Genomic DNA, 18,674 nt, shown 5'->3' on the forward strand with positions numbered 1-18,674 from the left:
TCTAATAGTTAAATTTGACAAGATAATGTTTCTACTTTTAAGATGTACACTTGGTTATTTACTATGTTTTGGATGTATGTGTTGTTTCAATGGAAGATACTGATTTGGTTTTTTATGTATGTCTTGGGGTTCTTAAATAGCTTATATATGATTTGGTAGGGGAAGATACTTTTTATTGTATGCTTCAAGTTATATCAATGGAAGATACTTGTTTATGACAAACAACTTATATGAGATATTGTTTACAATACTTTTGTAACTATGTTGCAGTGTTTTCCAGTGAAGATGGTGTCACTGATGAAGTGAAGATGGTAGTAGTAGTAGAAAGAATCATGAGGCCACTACATGGAGATGATAACAAGCTGATAATTAAATAGAACTACGTACTTATTTTTTGGTCTTTACTGTTTGTCAATTGGTAGGACTAGCTCAATTTAGAAAATGAAAGCAATGTTCCCCTTTCGTCTTTACTATGGAATTTTCCAATGTCGGTATCAACCTCATTTTATTTTGGGATTCATTTTCAAGTATTTTAATCAAATTAAAAGTATTTTAATCAAATTCAGTGACTTTCCTTCGGCTCATGCATTTTGGTTTTTAATAATCATCCTGGCCCCATCGTAAGATGGTTGGATTGCTTAGCATACTCAGTGCAATTGTTGGCCTCGGTTTAATATGCTTGTTCAGTAGCAGACCCTCCATCTACCTATCTAAAATAATAGAAATAGTAGTACATCAAATTTTTTACTTTTCCAATTTTTAATCTTGTTTTAGTCAGTGGCCAGGTCTCATGTTTCCCAACAATTTCCTATCATACTTCTTTGTCTGCACATATATTAAATACAACAAACTTTCATTCACTAAAACACATTCTAACATAGATCCAGTGTATCCTAAGTACAATAAAAAACATTGCTACAACACATTATGAATTTGTCATCCATATTGAAATTACAATTATATTAATCAAACAAAGCAAAGAAACCACCCCTATCAACACCTTTATTTATTTTTCTACAACCTTAATTGATTTCTGCAAATCACTCATCATCTTTGTACCACCTCCCATTTCTTCTTTGTTCAAGAAAGACTCATCATTTCCTTCTCACTTCAGATTCATATCCCTTTCCTCAATACCATCATCACAACACCATTTGAAAAAATTGCAACCACCTTCTTAATTTTCATTCTACAACATATCATCCATGTTCTTTTACCTTGTACTTAGGACAACCCCAAAATTGTTTCCCTTTGTTCTTAGCAATTCTCGCAGTTCTTAGAATCGATTTCTCTCCACAGAGACAAACAAGTGATACACCATCAATCCCAGATCCTCCACCATCACGAAAAACGAGATTAGGGTTTTGCTTATGCCACCCATTACATGTGGAAGACGAACATGAATAGGTCATCTGCAATTGATTCCAAATTTTCTTCAAATGAACCCTAATTCGAAGAAAGAAGTTTGACTCTCTCTTTGCCATCCCTAATTCGAAGAAAGAGGCATGGATTTAATTCAATTTTTCCCCAATATCTTTAATTAAAAATGATAATATACACGTTAGAATCACCTAATTAACATAATAACTAGGTCACGTCATTTAAAAAAGCACCATCAGCATGCCATGTATGTTAGCCTAACAGCATTGCTATAATTTAACGGCAAGACTCTAATTGTAGCAATTTGCAAAAATGATGATTCAATTCAGACGAAAAAAGAATAAGAAACCTATTTGAGAATCCCAGCCAAAAAAGGACTTGACGAATGATTAGATCTTAAATTAAATATAAATTAAAACTTAATTTTAATTAAATTTAATATGATAAAATATAAATTAATTTTATTTTTATTTTTTACAAGTAACAGATACCTGCGGGTACGGACTGTATAATACTCGCATATGCTGGTATTAAAATACTCATTATCCACAACTCGCGAGTAATAAATACTCGTAGGTAACAACTATAAGTCGTGAATTTTATTTGCGATTACCCGCGAACACAGGTTTTTTTTTGTCATCCCTATCCATGAAAACTTGGCTCATATTGAATAATATCTTGCTATTATGAATATCTATGTTAAACCTTCCTACAATAACTATGTTATAAGAATGTCACATAACATTATCAACAAATAATACAGTGAGTTTACTTATCTTGACACGTGATGACATGAGTAACGAATGTACATCTAAATGTAGTAATATTATCGAGAAAATATGATTAAGAAAGAGATTTATTATTAAAAGTTTTTATATCTCATAATGCTTGAAAGCATTTATTTATTACACTTATGCTAATTCATGTATTTTATTTGAGGTTGATAAGTTAATATATGTTTTGGAATGTAATAAACCATACATTTTTTTTATTGAAATTATTTGTACCCTTTAAGAAGTAATACTTACATTTCTTTAAATGCTTTAAAAATCGCCATCCTTAACTATCGCTTTACCTTGAAACAATAAAATTCAAGCTCAGTTCTAATTAAGCAGATAAAGGTTCCAAAGGTTTGTGGATGTGATTTTGTTTTTATGGATCATTATAGAGCTTATGTTTATTCTAAGACAAAATTTAGCGTAATAGTTCGGATTTTTTTTGCACTTTCTCCCAATCAAAAACTGAAATTCGACATTTACGTTGCCCTTTAATATATGGAATACCAAAGAAAGATTCAAGTCGGTTGAAGAATTTACAACAGAAAAACTTAACCAAACCTAAAATTATCTTTAGGTTGTGCTGAGGGAGAGAACTGGGTATAATTCCAATTCTCTTGTATTAAATACTTTAGAGTATTTCTCTCTACATTTCTAAATTCTTTTAAAATCCCAAAAGTATCTCTACATTCTTTTAAAATTCCAAAACTATCTTGTATTTCAAAAATTCCTACACTCTACTTTCTTTCAACAGATTTCAAAATTTATTAAAAAAAATCTTTTAGTAGAAAAATTTTTCCGAAGTCACAGATTTCAAAATCGTTTGAAAAATATTACTTTTGAAATGTGTAAATGCAAAGAGAAATGTGAAAAAATACAGAGATAAATGTAAGAAAGTACAGGAAAAAATGTGAAAAAATACAGAAAGAAACACTCAATACTTTAACCGATCCTGAAACTCTTACATGTAACTTTTGTTAGATAGATTACTAAGATTTAAAAACTTAAATAGTTTCCCTAGCTCATTCCATCAGTACTTTCACACTCGTCTCGGCATGTGTGCTCACCCTACTTATAATTCTCTCTCTAACAACAAGTGCATATTTTATCAGCAGAAAAATATATTTATCTTCAAGTTTCACCTTCTACGTCCCAACAGGAAACAAAAAGAATGTGTGACCTACGTATAATTTAACTTCTCTCACAATAAATAGTTTTTTATCAGAAGAGAAAAAGAGATTTATCTTCTTCCACCTTTTATATCCCAACTAGAAACTAAAGAACGCACAAACCTAAAAAACAACTTCAATCGCCTCAAAATCTGAGCAGACCAAAACTTCCCAAAGTTCACTGCCAGAGAGGTGGTGATCCAATTAAATCTAGCAAACCAAAACCTTAAGCCTCAAATTTTCAGGTGAGCGAGTGCATTAGTGTAGAAGAGCAATTTAGAATGCGTCAGGAAGAACATTGATTCCATTACGAAGAACTGGCATCAGAAGCAGCCTTTTTCTCCTTCTGTTTTTCCCTCTTTTTCTTGTTTCGTAATGCATTCTTGCTCATTGATCTAAATTAGTCAACAAAGAGCCATTCATAACAGAATATAAATCATATGAACTTAAAAATAAAATAAAGTGGAAGTGGAGGAAAGGTACATACTCTGAAGGAGTCTCTCCCAACAACTGCAAATATACAAATAATTTTTGCATTACTAAAGACCGATCAGCTCTAAGAGTTCAAGGCAAGATGCATAAACATGTATGTATATACTGGAAAATTTTGACTTAACACCCGAAACACTTCACAACTATAAATTTATACCATGCTCAAGTATTGCTGAAAATTTATATTGACAATTAAAAATAGAAACAGTGACAGATCATAGATTGTGTGACTGTGTACCTGTGCCTGAATAGCTGCTGCATTCTTAGCATGTGGTGGACGATACGCAGCAGGCTTTTGCGCTTGGGGATTGGCAGAAGAGGCTTTTACGGAAGTCTGGGTTGACTTTGGTGGTCCTTGACCTGCAAGTAGGCCATGGTCTTCAAACAACAAAAGAGACAACTCATAATAACAAAATGCAATGTCATATGCGTGGTGACGAACCTGCTGGTTTTTTATCTTCAAGTTGGACCAAATTTAGAGACTTGATTAATTCAGCAATATCACCAAACTTACTGGGTGACTCTGGTTTCCAATCAACCTACAAATATTTGCCATGCAATTCAGTTATATTTATGAAAAGGTGCTAAGAAAAATAAAAAGTTAAAATATGTTTTTAGTCTCTATCCTTCTTAATAAAATTGCATTTTGTCCTTGACACAAACTATGTATCAATTTGATCCCCACACTTTATGAATGAATGTAAAACGTCCTCAGCCACCATGGACGTTTGAGTCTTTATAATATGGCAAATGACATTCCGCAGTGGATTAAAATTAAACCTCCACGTGTCTGGGTCTGGTTTGGCATATTGACATGTTTTAGTTGGAAATTGCACGTTTGCCCCTCTCATATTTGCAGGGCTGGTTTGATGTCGATTTGAAAAAAGACTAGAAGGAAGTCCACACAGAAAAAGGTCCCCCTTTTGCTGCTTTGTGTGTTGCCCTTGTATATTGGTGTGCTTTGCTGCTGTTGCTGTTGAGTAAAAACCACTAACCATTATAACAAAATTCAATACTAATATTAAATTTTCTTATTTATTCTCCAGTTTCTATATCTCCAGAACATTCTTCATTTGTTCTTCAATGTGTTGGCTTTGAGAAGCAACAATCTTTCCCCGTAACTACAAACTTTTGGTCCTTCCTAAATGTGAAGATGATGATGCTGTAGATTTCGATCCACGACTCCTCCGCATAGATCAAGATATACAACACTAGGATTTCATTGCACAACCATAACCTAACAGTTTACTATCATTATTCAAATGTCATTCCACCCAAACCAACAATAATACCAAACCCTAAACCATCAAAACCCCCAATTCATGAACAAAAAACGGAAAAACAAACTTACCAACCTTTCACAAGCAACGTTTCCATGCTTCCAATCCCACACACACACAAAATTGCAATGAATCACTACTTAGACCACCGACAACTTCGTCATTGCCACAAGCTCCAAATTTGTTTTCCTATAATCACACTCAGTCCTCCTTCCACAAAAAACAGCACTTAATTTTAATAACAGGGCAACCAAATTCGTAAGACTAGCTACAACCTCACAACATAGGAGAGGAGTGAGGGCAAACGGGTTCTTTGGGTGATAAACGAAGCTGATTCCAGCAGCAAAGGATGGCACAGGACTGGGTTTTTGACAGTAAGGGCACCCTTGGCAGCACGATAAGCATCATGTGGCATAACACCATAAACAAGAGAGACATTAACCCTAGCCTTCTCCCAATCGGCACTGTCGCGGGGCTTGGACCAAACATCTTCCTTGAATTGGGTGCCACCATCAGTGACCTTAAGGGCACTGTCCTGGGCAAAACCCATACACAGGCATGTTAACGTCTAATTTTAATCCATTGTAGAACGCTGTATGCCACATCAGAAAGATTCTAATATTGTTGGCTGCCAAGGACGGTATACATTCATTCATAAAGTATGGGGATGAAATCGGTACATAATTTGCATCAGGCACTAAATGCAATTTTACTCAAAAGTATAAGAACTAAAAACATATTTAACCCAAAAACAAATGAATCAACAAAAGTAAAAGGCTGACCTGGTACAATTTGTCAAACATCTTCTTGAAGTACAATGACCCATTGTAGTGAAAAATCTTGATCCTTAAAAAGAAGAAAATAAAATATAACAAAAGAAAAATCCTTGTGAATAAGATGATGATCACCAAAAGGTGGAAACAAACAGGCAACAATCAGTAAAATGTTCTCCCACAAATCATCTGATTATTGCCCGTAAGCATTTTACTGTTGTCCAAATTAACCTATAACTATATATGATCAAATTAATGGAAACAAATAAAGGGGCCAATGATGGCATCATTACATTAACAACAAAATAATGCATATTTTTAGGCATTAGAAATTCAAGGTCCTGTAATGGAAAATAATACATACCCATTGTCAACTTGAAGCCTAGGAGCTGTTGTAGCTGTCATGAAATAGCACCCATCTGGTGACCATTCACTAGTCACAGACCATTCAGCCTTAGTGGTTCCAAGTTGCTTTTTATCTATGTAATCCCAGAATACCTAGCACATAAGCATGAAAAACATATGAAGTTCATATACAGAGCATGTGTTTGCAATCTTGTAAGCATTTGAGCACGAATCATATGGAATTACAACAGATACTTGTGATTTATTTTTCATTTCAGTTATTGTTCTAATAACTAAATACAAAAATGCAATGTACATCTGTAGGAACCACAAAATTTTGAAAATAATCACTTTTTTTCAAAGCCACCAAAATCAGAATGAATATTTCTTCAAAATAAGTTGGAGAGGAGCACTAAAAATAAGAACCACACGTCAATTATCATTGAAAAAAATGGAGTACAGAGATTGAGATTCACTAAGGATGAAGACAACATAACACTTTTAAGGGATGTCTGGAAGAGCTTAGTTAATCTATCAAAATAAGTCATCTCAGTAAGTTTGTTATTGTAACTTCTATTTTAGCTTATTCCAATATGTTTCATGGACATATATAAGGTCAAGTCCCCAGGAATTCAGATGTTATTGATGTTATTTACCCAAACACACCCTTTTGATTCTTATTCTCTAGAAGTGGTTGTAAGACATAATTTGTTGTTCAACATCCTATAGATAAGCTAAACACGCATCCTACCTTTTTCACAGAAAGGAAAAACTAAAACAGAGCATAATTGATTCAAAATAGTAAGAACATACCATATCACCGGGCAAGTTACCAAAGCCAGCCAAACATAAAACTTGAAGTTAACAATCAAGGAACCCAATTTTAGATCCTTGTCATAAGAATATTGAACCACTAAAAATTTCAACTGTTACCAAAACCGTTTAAAAATTTAAAACAGAAAGAAATCTTCCATCTGATAAGTGGTTAACATTTATTTGACTTAATACAAAGAATGCCATTTCACCAGCCAAGGATACATTTCCCTTTTGGGTTCCAACGAATAGTGTTGTAAGGACCAGTTCCAAGCTCTAGAAGAGGATTGCACTTCTTGTCGAACAAAGTTGCTTTAGCAGGCATGACTAAATCAGGTTAAGGAAAAATACATTCAAGAGATCCATAGAGTCATTAAGAAGTCATTAATACAACACATACCCAAAATAACCACCATCTTACTTCTTAAAATGGTATGAATCATGAGGCATAAAAAACTAAGTAGGAAACATCTTGATCAGTTTGGTGTATCTTATCAAAATCCATATATGAGACGGATTAGGTGTTTAAAAAATAAATGATAGAAAGACATCTCTAGTATATTTTTAAAAAGCATTACCTAGCATAGATATATAAGCATCCAAAAATAACGGTCTGTTTCCAAAATGGGCTTATGACTTTGCCATATGTACTATTTTGTTTAACATATCAAACCTTGCCACTAATATTCCATGTTAGCTGATCTTCAGCAGACATATTAACTTGTGGGAACTTTAGTTCATGCTGCTTATCATCATATTCTATATATCACAGAGAAAAGGATACATCCATACACAACAGCAAATTCCAAGCCAGAATATGACCACTGAGCATCATGAATAGGCCCATCTTTCCCTGTCAATTTAAAAAAAAAAAAATAGAATGTGACACTTATTATCGAGATTATATAACCAATTATCAGTTATTTTACTAGCAGAAAGAACATACGGAGAGGCACAAGTCCTTCATGCATTCCATCTGTTGTCAAATAGCATAATTTTGATTCTCCATAGTAACTCTGATTAGTTTTGTCAACATCTGACTGCACCACCACTAGAAGCCCAGTTGAGCCATGATTCCATTTAAGTTGGGTGGTTGAACATCGGAAAAAACTACGTCGAGCAACAGGTTGACTTTGAGACGCATTTCTGCTAGCATATATCTGTACACTTGCAGGAACCCCCTACAAGATAGAGAACTTCATAACATAAGCATCAAATCAAAAGGGTGTGATAAATAACCATTATTTCTAGGTGCCTGCCACATGGAATATAAATCTGTACTCTAAACCTTTATTTTTATTTTTTCGTTTTATCAATATTGACTATCAATGGGACATAAGGAATATTGAAGATTCCATAGGCAAAGAAAATCAGATTACATTTCCAATAGTTAAATGTCTCTAGGAGCACATATTTTCATAAATAGAGATCAGTCATTCTTAGGTTACCGATAGATCTAACAAACCCAGGAAAATGCAATAATCAATAATTTCTTTGGGTGAAAATTGATATATTAAAAATGATTTTGAGGGGAAGAAAAATGAGAGAGATGCATAGGAATCCATGTCACAATGACACTGGAAAACATTATTTATATTAAAAGCAATAAATGCAGGGATTAGCAATTACCTTAATAATTATTGTAATTACATATTAAATAATATCATATAATATATAATTAATCAATTTACAATCTTTCTAACAACTTCCTTCAACCTAGAGCATATAGATAATTTGTACCAAGTTTGTTACATATCATACGTAAGTTATATGTGGTCATATCCAAAACTTCATGCAAACATTTGTTAATTGGTAATCTAAACTAACAAAGCTAGCAGTAATGTCTCCTAATAAATTCTTTCTAAGGAATGACAAGCTATTTCAATGTGTCTGGTCTCCATGTGAAAGACTGAATTAGAGGTGATGTAGCTCGATTATCACAAATGAGTGTCATCTGCATAACCTCCCTAGATCTACATTAGTAAAATAACTGGTTAAGTTTAATAGCCACAGCTCAATGTTTTACTTCTACACTTTTTGCAAATAGATGCCATGGCTCAACATTCTACTTTTCAAACATTTTTTTCTAACTTTTCCAAGAAATCAGGTTATCACCAATGAAATGCAATGCCCAATGTTAGAAGTGGACTTTAAGCCTAACTCAACCCCACAAAACCGGCTTGTAGGGTAAGGTTTGCACCCACTTATATACACTGAATTGGTCTTATCTCTAGTCGATGTGGGACTTCCAACACACCCCCCTCACGCCAAGGTATATACATCTCGAGCGTGGGATTAGACATTTTTAATGGGTGGTCCGATAGCGGCCTGATAGCGGGTGGAACAATATGCCCAGCAAACAACAAATATCGCTAGAATAGGCTCAAATCATGGCTCTAATACCATATTAAAAGTGGACTTTAAGCGTAACTCAACCCCACAAAACCGGCTTGTAGGGTAAGGTTTGCACCCACTTATATACACTGAATTGGCCTTATCTCTAGTCGATGTGGGACTTCCAACACCCAAAAATAGATCTCTTGTTAGAAGGAGAGGTTACAATCAGTATCTAAATACCCCACTACTCAAGTAAGGCCTTTCACTTCAGATTCTAGACCTTTTCCTCAAACTCTTTTACCATGCTTCAAAACGTGAATTATAACATCCTGATGCAAAAGACACGTGAGATATTTCAATTTGTGTATCATTCTACAGTATCTTTCAAGGATTAAATTTGGTTCCCCCCGATCTAGCAAAAAGTATGGTATTAGGATACAAAGGAGTGTCTCAACAAACCGAGCCTTTATAAAATTTGTTATCTAGATATCCATTTTTCGAATCAAACACTTAATCCTAGGCCAAAAGCTACAGTGAATAGTCATGGCCAACTTTTTCTACCTAAGAACATATCAACCCAAGCATAATGATTTCATGGTGCCTTAGCCCACCAAACCTCTACTATGATAATTGCCCCTTTGGGACAATACGTGCCCCACCATGGGATAACTTATGCAAACCCTGTGAAATTATATAGACTATACAGAGATATAAAAATTTAACTAACTAGTCTCAAGAACTACCACCTAAGAAATGAATCTAGAAGTTTGCTCCATCTAAACTTTTTCAGTGAGATCACATAGAGCAAACCACTTCCCATACCAAGGTAGTAAAGAGGCCAATTGAAGATAGCTGCAATAAACAAGAATGATCAAACATTAGTCACATTAGCTATCAAAGAAAAAGTGGCCCATATATCCATAATTCAAACCAAGAACTTGTTTATGACTTTTAGCAATCAATCCAGCTGACCATCAAGGCCAACTTTAATCGCACAGTTCCAATTGCATCCTACAACCAACTTCCTCACAGCAAAAGGAACAAAGGTCCCTTATCTCATTACTCAGTCTGAAATACACACATCTCTTCAACCATAGCCAATTACCATCTTGAATAAGAAAGGGTTTCACTTGTAGTCTTAGGAACAAACACATTTTGTTTGTGTTCAACAACCCCATTTTGTTTAAGGCTACGAGGATGTGAAGTTTGGTGAAGAATATTGTGTTATGCCATGAATATTTGGAATTGTTGGGATAAGTATTCACATGCAATTACTTAACACGGAGTACGAATCGAAACAACAAGCTGAATATGAAATTCATCTGAAGGGATGCAAAGGTACAGAATAACTCAAACCGATTTCTTGTTCAATACAACAACCAAGTACGTTGGGAGTAATTATCTTATTGTCATAAAAGAAACGGAAAAAGTATTGATAACCCAAAGTAGCTTTTATAATTTAGATTTGGGCCTAACTTAACCCCTAAATTTGACTTATAACATGAGTTTTCCTCCACCTATATACTTCAGTCTAATCATATTAATAGTTGATGAGAGATTTTAATTATACCACTCAAGCTGAGTGTTGAAGTATAATGTCATTATTTTATTATTAATACTTATGTTAGGGGATTCCCGCATTTTTATCTTTCAGAACTACTATCTTCTATAAATACAGTAGTAAAGTGTATCAGTTTTCTTAATCAAAATATAAGACTCTTCATCTTCTCTGAACTTCAAGTTGGTATCAAGAGCCAGACTCTTTGTCTTCTTCGTCTATAGTCGGCGACATCGTCTCACTGTCATTTCCGCCGTTCGCTCCGCTGTCTGCCGCCGCCGTCCGCCGTCGCCATCGCCGTCTGCCGCCTCCGTCACCGCCCAAAGTCGCTTTCTCCAGCGAAGCCAAGGGTTAGGTGCGCCTTGAGAAGCGCAACCCAACCTTGGTGGTCCCGTCCTCTGAAGCCTCCGCACCAGCCGCCACACACCGCTTCTTTCCGGCCAGTCAGTCGTCGCCGCCGCCGAACGTCGTTTTCTGCGGCGAAGTCAAGGGTTAGGTGCGCCTTGAGAAGCGCAACCCAACCCTAGTGGTCCCGTCCTCCGAAGCCTCCGCACCAGCCGCCACACGCCGCTTCTTTCTGGCCAGTCTCGGCCGCGTGTTCTGCACACGCCGCCTTCCCGGTGTCGGAGTTTCACCGCGTCACTGCAGATCGTCTCGCCGGGGCTTCTTGAGTGTGTTTTGGTTCCTATTTCTCCGTTTAGCTGGCTTGGGCTCATACCTAGGGTCTTCTTCCTCACGTTTTTGAAACCCTAAGCCCCATCTCTTCTCTAAGTTTAAAATGGATTCTTCTACCGGAAGTAATTCCTCTTTATCTGCTACCCCTATCATTACATCTGCAAAACTGAATTTTAAAAATTATTTGTCATGGTCCTCAACCGTGGAATTGTGGTTTCTTGGTCAAGGACACCATAATCACCTTGAACAAGATATTTCTATGGTCCCAGATGAAGAAAAATCTCAGTGGCAGAAATTAGACTTTCAGTTATGTGCTGTTTTGTGGCAATCAGTTGAGCAAGAGGTTTTAGATATCTTGAGACCCTATAAGACATGCTCCTCTTTTTGGAAAAAGGCCCAAGATATTTTTGCTAATGATGTTCAACGTCTTTTTGATGCAACCCAAATAGCAACTTCTCTCAAACAAGTCAACCATAATATGGTTTCCCATGTAGCAAAAGCTCGGGCTTCGGTAGAAGAGTTAAAGAACTTCTTTGTAGCTGATTCATTAGAAAATCTCAACAAAAAGCTTGACAAGTTTTACATGGTCCTGATTTTGAAAAGTTTACACTCTGATTTTGATCATGTACGTGATCAAGTTTTAGCGGGTGATCAAATCCCGTCGATGGATGGCTTAGTTACTTGACTCCTTCAGGTACCTACATTGGTAAAGGAAGAGAATTTAAGTGATGCTATTGAAACATCAGCAATGGTGACACCGCGAGGAAGAGGAGGAGGTAGGAGCAATCGACGAGGACATGGTGGTCGAAGTGGACGTCCTCAATGCTCATATTGTAAGAGAATGGGTCATACCCAAGATAAATGTTATTCCTTGCATGGCTTTCCAGACAAAGTTGCTCATGTGTCTAAATCTGATAATTCAGAATCTAGAATTTCTGATGAAGAGTACCAAGAGTTTTTTGAGGTACAAAGTCTGAAAAATCTTCTAATCTTGGCCAATCCTCCTCAATGCCAAATGTGTCAACTGCCTGCATCTCTCAATCTGTGGAAGGTCATAGTCCATGGATTCTTGACTCAGGTGCCTCAGATCATATCTCTGGTAACATCCCTTCATTTTCTTCCATGTCCTCTCCGAAAACTCCTCATTTCATTACTGTTGCTAATGGATCCAAAGTTGCATCTCAGGGAATTGGCAAAGTTTCCCTATCTCCTTCACTAAAATTGAATTATGTTCTGTATATTCCTCATTGTCCTTACAATTTAATCTCTTTGAGTCGATTGACTCGTTCTCTAAATTGTTCTGTAACCTTTTTTGCTAATTCCTTTGTTATACAGGAACATGGTACGGGTCGTCTGATTGGAGAAGGACATGAGTCACGAGGACTTTATTTCTTAAAACCTAACTCCTCAGTTTCCTGTTTTACAACTTCATCCCCAAAACTTTTGCATGATCGATTGGGCCACCCAAGCTTATCCAAGTTGAAGATGATGGTTCCAAGTCTCAAACACATTCAAGTCTTAGATTGTGAGTCTTGCCAGTTAGGAAAACATGTTAGATCTTCCTATCCTAAAAAGTCTGAGACGCGATGTAATTTTGCCTGTTCAACTATTCACTCTTATATTTGGGGACCAAGTCATGTTACTTCTTTTGGTTTTAATTATTTTGTAACCTTCATTGATGAATTTTCTCGATGTACTTGGGTTTATTTAATGAAAGAGAGATCTGAACTTTTGGCAATATTTGTGTCTTTCTTTAATGAAATTAAGAACCAATTTGGGAAGACAATTAAAATCCTCAGAAGTGATAACGTTAAGGAATACTTTTCTGCAGCATTTTCTTCATTCTTATCTTCCCAAGGAATTTTACACCAGTCAACATGTCCCCACACTCCACAACAAAATGGCATTGCAGAGAGAAAGAATAGACATCTCATTGAAACTGCACGCTCCCGATGTTGAATACTAATGTTCCTGTTCATCATTGGGATGATGCAGTTCTTACTGCCTGTTTTCTTATCAATAAGATGCCTTCTTCCTCTCTTGAGAATAAAGTCCCTTACTCTATCATTTTTCCAAATGACCCTCTTTACCATGTCTCTCCTCGTATATTTGGGTGTACTTGTTTTGTTCATAATGTTTCTCCAGGTCTTGATAAACTTTCTGCAAAAGCTATTAAGTGTGTCTTTTTGGGATACTCTCGTCTTCAAAAAGGGTATAAATGTTATTCTCCCTCAACCAAGAGGTATTATATGTCTGCTGATGTCACATTCTTTGAAGATACACCTTTTTTCTTGACCTCCATGGAGGACCGTTCATTTGTTCAACAAATGTTTCCTCTACCATCATGTGATCCCTTGGTTACTCCTGCTTCTTTACCTCAAACTCAAAATGCAAATGACATTGTTCCTCCACCTCTTCTCACATATCAGCGTCGGACACAATCTCAAACTCCAAACACTGAAGATCCTCGAGACTCAGATCCTCCTTCACCAGATTCCCAAACCATGGATCCTTCATCCTCTTCACCCTCTCTTGACTCAGATAATAATTGGCCTATTACCGTTCGGAAAGGTATTCGCTCTACTCGTAATCCTTATCCTGTTTATAATTTTTTCAGTTATCATCGTTTGTCTCCTCCATATTTCTCCTTTGTTTCTTCCTTATCTTCCATTAAGGTTCCTAATAATGTTCATGAGGCACTTGGTCATCCTGGATGACGACAAGCCATGATTGATGAAATGCAGGCACTTGAACACAATGGCACTTGGGACCTTGTTCCTCTTCTTCTTGGTAAGAAGCTTGTTGGTTGTAGATGGGTCTATGCTATTAAGGTTGGTCCTACTGGTGCAATCGATCGTCTCAAAGCTCGTCTGGTAGCTAAGGGATATACTCAAGTCTATGGCCTCAACTATTGTGATACCTTTTCTCCTGTGACTAAAACCAGTACTATTCGTATTTTGCTTGCTATGGCTACCATTCGTCATTGGCCCCTTTACCAGTTGGACATTAAAAATGCCTTTCTTCATGGTGATCTAGAAGAGATATACATGGAGCAACCTCCTGGGTTTGTTGCTCAAGGGGAGTCTGGGTTAGTTTGTAAATTACATCGTTCCCTCTATGGTTTGAAGCAATCACCTCGAGCTTGGTTTGGTAAATTTAGTCGGGTTGTGCAAAATTTTGGATTGAAACGATGTGAGGCGGATCATTCAGTATTTTATAGTCACTCTTCTCCTGATAAATGTGTTTATCTTATGGTCTATGTTGATGATATTGTCATTAGAGGAAATGACGTCACTGTAATTGCTCAATTAAAGAATCATTTGGTCAACCACTTTCAAACCAAAGATCTGGGTCGGCTAAAATATTTCCTTGGTTTTGAAGTGGAACAATCAAAGGAAGGTGTCATCATTTCACAAAGAAAATATGCTCTTGATATTTTGGAGGAAACAGGCCTAACAAATTGTGAGCCCATTGATAGTCCTATGGACTCAAATCAAAAGTTAATGAAAGACCAAGGTGAACTTTTCTCAGACCCAGAGAGATATAGAAGGCTTGTTGGAAAACTCATCTATCTTACCATAACAAGACCTGATCTTTCTTATCTGGTGGGAGTTGTGAGTCAATTTATGCAAAATCCACATGTTGATCATTGGAATGCAGTGATTCGCATTCTCAGATATGTAAAAAGGAACCCAGGACAGGGATTGTTGTATGAGGACAAGGGAAGCACTCGTGTTGAGGGATATTGTGATGCAGATTGGGCTGGTTGTCCAATTGACAGAAGATCTACCTCAGGATATTGTGTTTTACTTGGAGGGAACCTTGTATCTTGGAAAAGTAAGAAACAAAGTGTTGTTGCTCGATCTAGTGTTGAAGCTGAGTATCGATCTATGGCTCTAACTACATGTGAACTTGTGTGGATTAGACAACTCCTTCAAGAGTTGAAATTTTGTGAAAATGAGCAGATGAAGTTGTACTGTGACAATCAAGCCGCCCTTCACATTGCCTCCAATCCAATGTTTCATGAAAGAACAAAACACATAGAGATTGATTGTCATTTTATCAGAGAGAAGTTATTGTCAAAGGATCTTGTTACTGAGTTTATCAACTCTAATGAACAACTCGCAGACATTCTGACCAAATCTCTAAGGGGGGCCTAGAATTCAATTTATATGTTCCAAGCTTGGTGCATATGATCTATATGCTCCAGCTTGAGGGGGAGTGTTGAAGTATAATGTCATTATTTTATTATTAATACTTATGTTAGGGGCTTCCGGCGTTTTTATCTTTCAGAACTACTGTCTTCTATAAATACAGTAGTAAAGTGTATCAGTTTTCTTAATCAAAATATAAGACTCTTCATCTTCTCTGAACTTCAAGTCCGAGAACTGGACATCTTAAGTATCAAGTTTGCAAGAATGAACATCTATGTGTGACCCATTAAAGGTACAATCAATGTACACTCCAGCAAAATAAGATGCCCAATCTTTAATGGGAGAGACTTGGTGTTGGAGTTCTTACATTGTTAAGTTAGAGATCATACATCGACTATTGATATGGTTAACTTAAATTATACAAGTGAAGGACAACCTTCACCTTATATGTCAATTTTGAAGTTAAGTTAAACCAAATTCCAAATCAGAAGAGCTTTGATGCCATCTTATGATTTGTTTTTAAACCTAACTCAATTGCATAAAATCAGCTTATAAAGTGAAGGTTGTCATTTATAATACTTTAATTTAGTCGTACCATTAGTTGATCAGGAAGCTCTAATAGTAAAATTGACAGTAAGAAGATTACTATCATTGTAACACTATTAGCACTGAAACAAACAGTTAACTACTCAATAGAAATATATCAGCAGTTAAAGCAATAAAATAAAGGATTTACAATTATCGTAATTATTGTAATTACACAACACTATATAATCCATAAATACCCTATAAGATTATGTTATGCTATATTGACGAGTAAATTGCTGAGTCTTTGAAAGATACACTATTTCTCAATTTGGATCCTTACACTTACTGATTTTATAAAGTGAACTATTGAATGTATTCATGTGTTTCAATTTGGTCCTTCGATTCACCCAGCACCAATTACGACAAATTAAATGAATAGACACTGAACTGAGAAAGTACAAGTAAAGGAACCATTTGTGAAATGCTATAACTTCTATAGAAGTATTAGTTAGGTATTCAATAAGTTATTTGAGTTATCTCAAACCACTTGAGTCAACTGAGCATCATGAATACACAACAGGATAACAGCCTTACCAGATCCTTTCCATGACTGCGATAAAGAATTATATCATATATTAGAAACCTAACATACATGCCAAATGACCAATAATACCAAGTTCTCAGTCATTTGGTCACAGAAATATAAACTAAGCCTCCATAATAAGCATTACGGAGGGATACAAACCTTGGATTCTGGAACAAATGCAGCTACATGGGACCCCGGTAAACTAGAAAGCTCAGCAGCAGCAACCCCCGGAACTCTTAACCGAATGGTAACTCCTTTAGAAAAATCCCCAGTGTCAAAAAACTGCACCTCATTAGTTGCCAACCGACACGCAGTAGCTTCATCAGAACTAAACTGAATCGCAGGCCTGAACAATAGACAGACACACAGAGATAGTATCAGTTAAAACATAGCCACAGCAGAATGTTAGCCATTTATCAATAAACCATAGGCATTCAAAATTCCCCAATTGTTATCATCTACCCAAAGGAAATAAGTCATGTTTAAATAAGAGTTTTTATGAAAAGAAATTAGAAAAAGGCAAAAGCCCAGCCATTTAGCTTCTCCAAAAACTTATTTTTATCTATGCATTTAACTTATAAAAATACTCACTGAAATTTTCCTTCTTTGTTTTCTGCTACAAGTATTTAGTATAAGTTTATCTAAAAGAAAGAATAAATTTGGTATAACACTTTGGATTACACAAACAATGAATTGCAAACACACCAATTGCCTTTTGTCATGTTTTTTTGCGACTGTTGGTAAACAGGAGAACCAGTGTCGATTTTCCACAGCGTGACGTTCTTCTCCTGCGGCGCCGAAGGTTTCTGAAAGGTTTGCAAGTAAGTTCCACAGGGTGACAACGTAGCGGCAACGACATTGGGAACTTCAAAAGCCCTAATCTCTTTAGCAGTGTTGCAATCGTACACAGTAATCAACGAGTTGGATTTGGTGATCATGAGCTTGGATCCATCGTCGCTGAACTTGGCATTGATGCAGTTAACTTTTTCGAGCTTGACGGCGGGTTGACCGTCGGCGAAGGGTGGCCCCGTCCAGAGAGAAAATTGTTCGGGTCCTCGAACTGTGAAGAATGCGAAGATGAAAAGTTAGCGAGAGAAAGCCATTGAATCGGAGAGAAGTTGGAGTTGGTGTTGGTTGATGAATACCTAATATCTCGAGAGGCGGTGATTGGCTATTTGACGCCATTGGAAGCTATTGATGTTCAGCGAATCGACGGATAACTCAGAAGCTTCTTCTTCTGTTTCTGTTTGTTACTGTGTTGAAGCTGCTATTCTGCAACAACTCTCTCTGAACCGAAACTCACTTCACTTGCATTGCGCTACTTTATTTTCTCCCTAAATTATTTTTAAACCCACTTTTCGTCATAAATAAGTCATTTTGGTTTGCTTGAAATTTTAATTATTATTAATTTAAATTTTTAATTTTTTAATTTTTTAAAATTAATCAATTTTTCAACCTAAGAAATTTGAGCCAACTTTGCTCATCTATGAATAAAGATGTGGTGGCAAATGAACTTCAATTTTGTTTTCAAAACTAAGTAAAATTTTAAAAATAAAAAATTCGTGACTGTTAAATATGATTTTACATTGCTTAAAGAGGATTTGATAGTTTAAGTATTCTCGTAGAGATACCAAATAATTTATGAAAATTTCATTGTTGGATGAAAATTTCATTTAGCATAAGATATCTTTTAACTTTTGCAAGACTTTCCTGAAAGCTCTTTGTTTAGTAATCATTTGGTTGATTCAAGAGTACGTTTAGTAAGATATCCTTCAACATATGTTATTGGAACAATGTTTGTGTCTTTT

General features: G+C 36.0%; 1 protein-coding gene across 5 annotated transcripts; it reads right to left on the minus strand.

Moving 5' to 3' along the window:
* Positions 1-3,067: 3,067 nt before the first annotated feature.
* LOC108346869 (uncharacterized) lies at positions 3,068-18,191 on the minus strand. Of its 5 annotated transcripts, none has more exons than XM_017585931.2 (13): positions 18,012-18,191; positions 17,572-17,926; positions 17,026-17,212; positions 7,975-8,209; positions 7,813-7,881; positions 7,254-7,355; positions 7,029-7,069; positions 6,235-6,368; positions 5,880-5,943; positions 4,260-4,356; positions 4,056-4,177; positions 3,813-3,835; positions 3,068-3,720 (listed from the first exon to the last, which is right to left on the minus strand). In XM_017585931.2, exons 1-13 carry the CDS (start codon positions 18,049-18,051, stop codon positions 3,633-3,635), a joined length of 1,557 nt encoding a protein of 518 aa, XP_017441420.1. In that variant the 5' UTR covers positions 18,052-18,191; the 3' UTR covers positions 3,068-3,632. The 5 variants fall into 5 exon arrangements, 1 of the variants encoding a protein (XP_017441420.1); XR_008247665.1 differs by lacking the exons at positions 3,068-3,720; positions 3,813-3,835; positions 4,056-4,177 and adding exons at positions 4,598-4,790; positions 5,173-5,307; positions 5,404-5,632; XR_008247663.1 differs by lacking the exons at positions 3,068-3,720; positions 3,813-3,835; positions 4,056-4,177 and adding exons at positions 4,598-4,790; positions 5,173-5,307; positions 5,373-5,632.
* Positions 18,192-18,674: the final 483 nt, after the last annotated feature.

The sequence above is a fragment of the Vigna angularis genome, chromosome 1, assembly GCF_016808095.1.
Source record: "Vigna angularis cultivar LongXiaoDou No.4 chromosome 1, ASM1680809v1, whole genome shotgun sequence".
Classification (NCBI taxonomy): Eukaryota; Viridiplantae; Streptophyta; class Magnoliopsida; order Fabales; family Fabaceae; genus Vigna; species Vigna angularis.

Bases quoted from the DNA above. Each gene is read 5' to 3' on its own strand.
- LOC108346869 (XM_017585931.2), bottom strand. From the start codon at position 18,051: ATGGCGTCAAATAGCCAATCACCGCCTCTCGAGATATTAG. The intron at 17,213-17,571 runs GTGTGTTTGCAA...TCTATTGTTCAG, and splicing joins AACATGACAAAAGGCAATTG to GCCTGCGATTCAGTTTAGTT. The intron at 3,721-3,812 runs GTATGTACCTTT...TGACTAATTTAG, and splicing joins TTGGGAGAGACTCCTTCAGA to ATCAATGAGCAAGAATGCAT.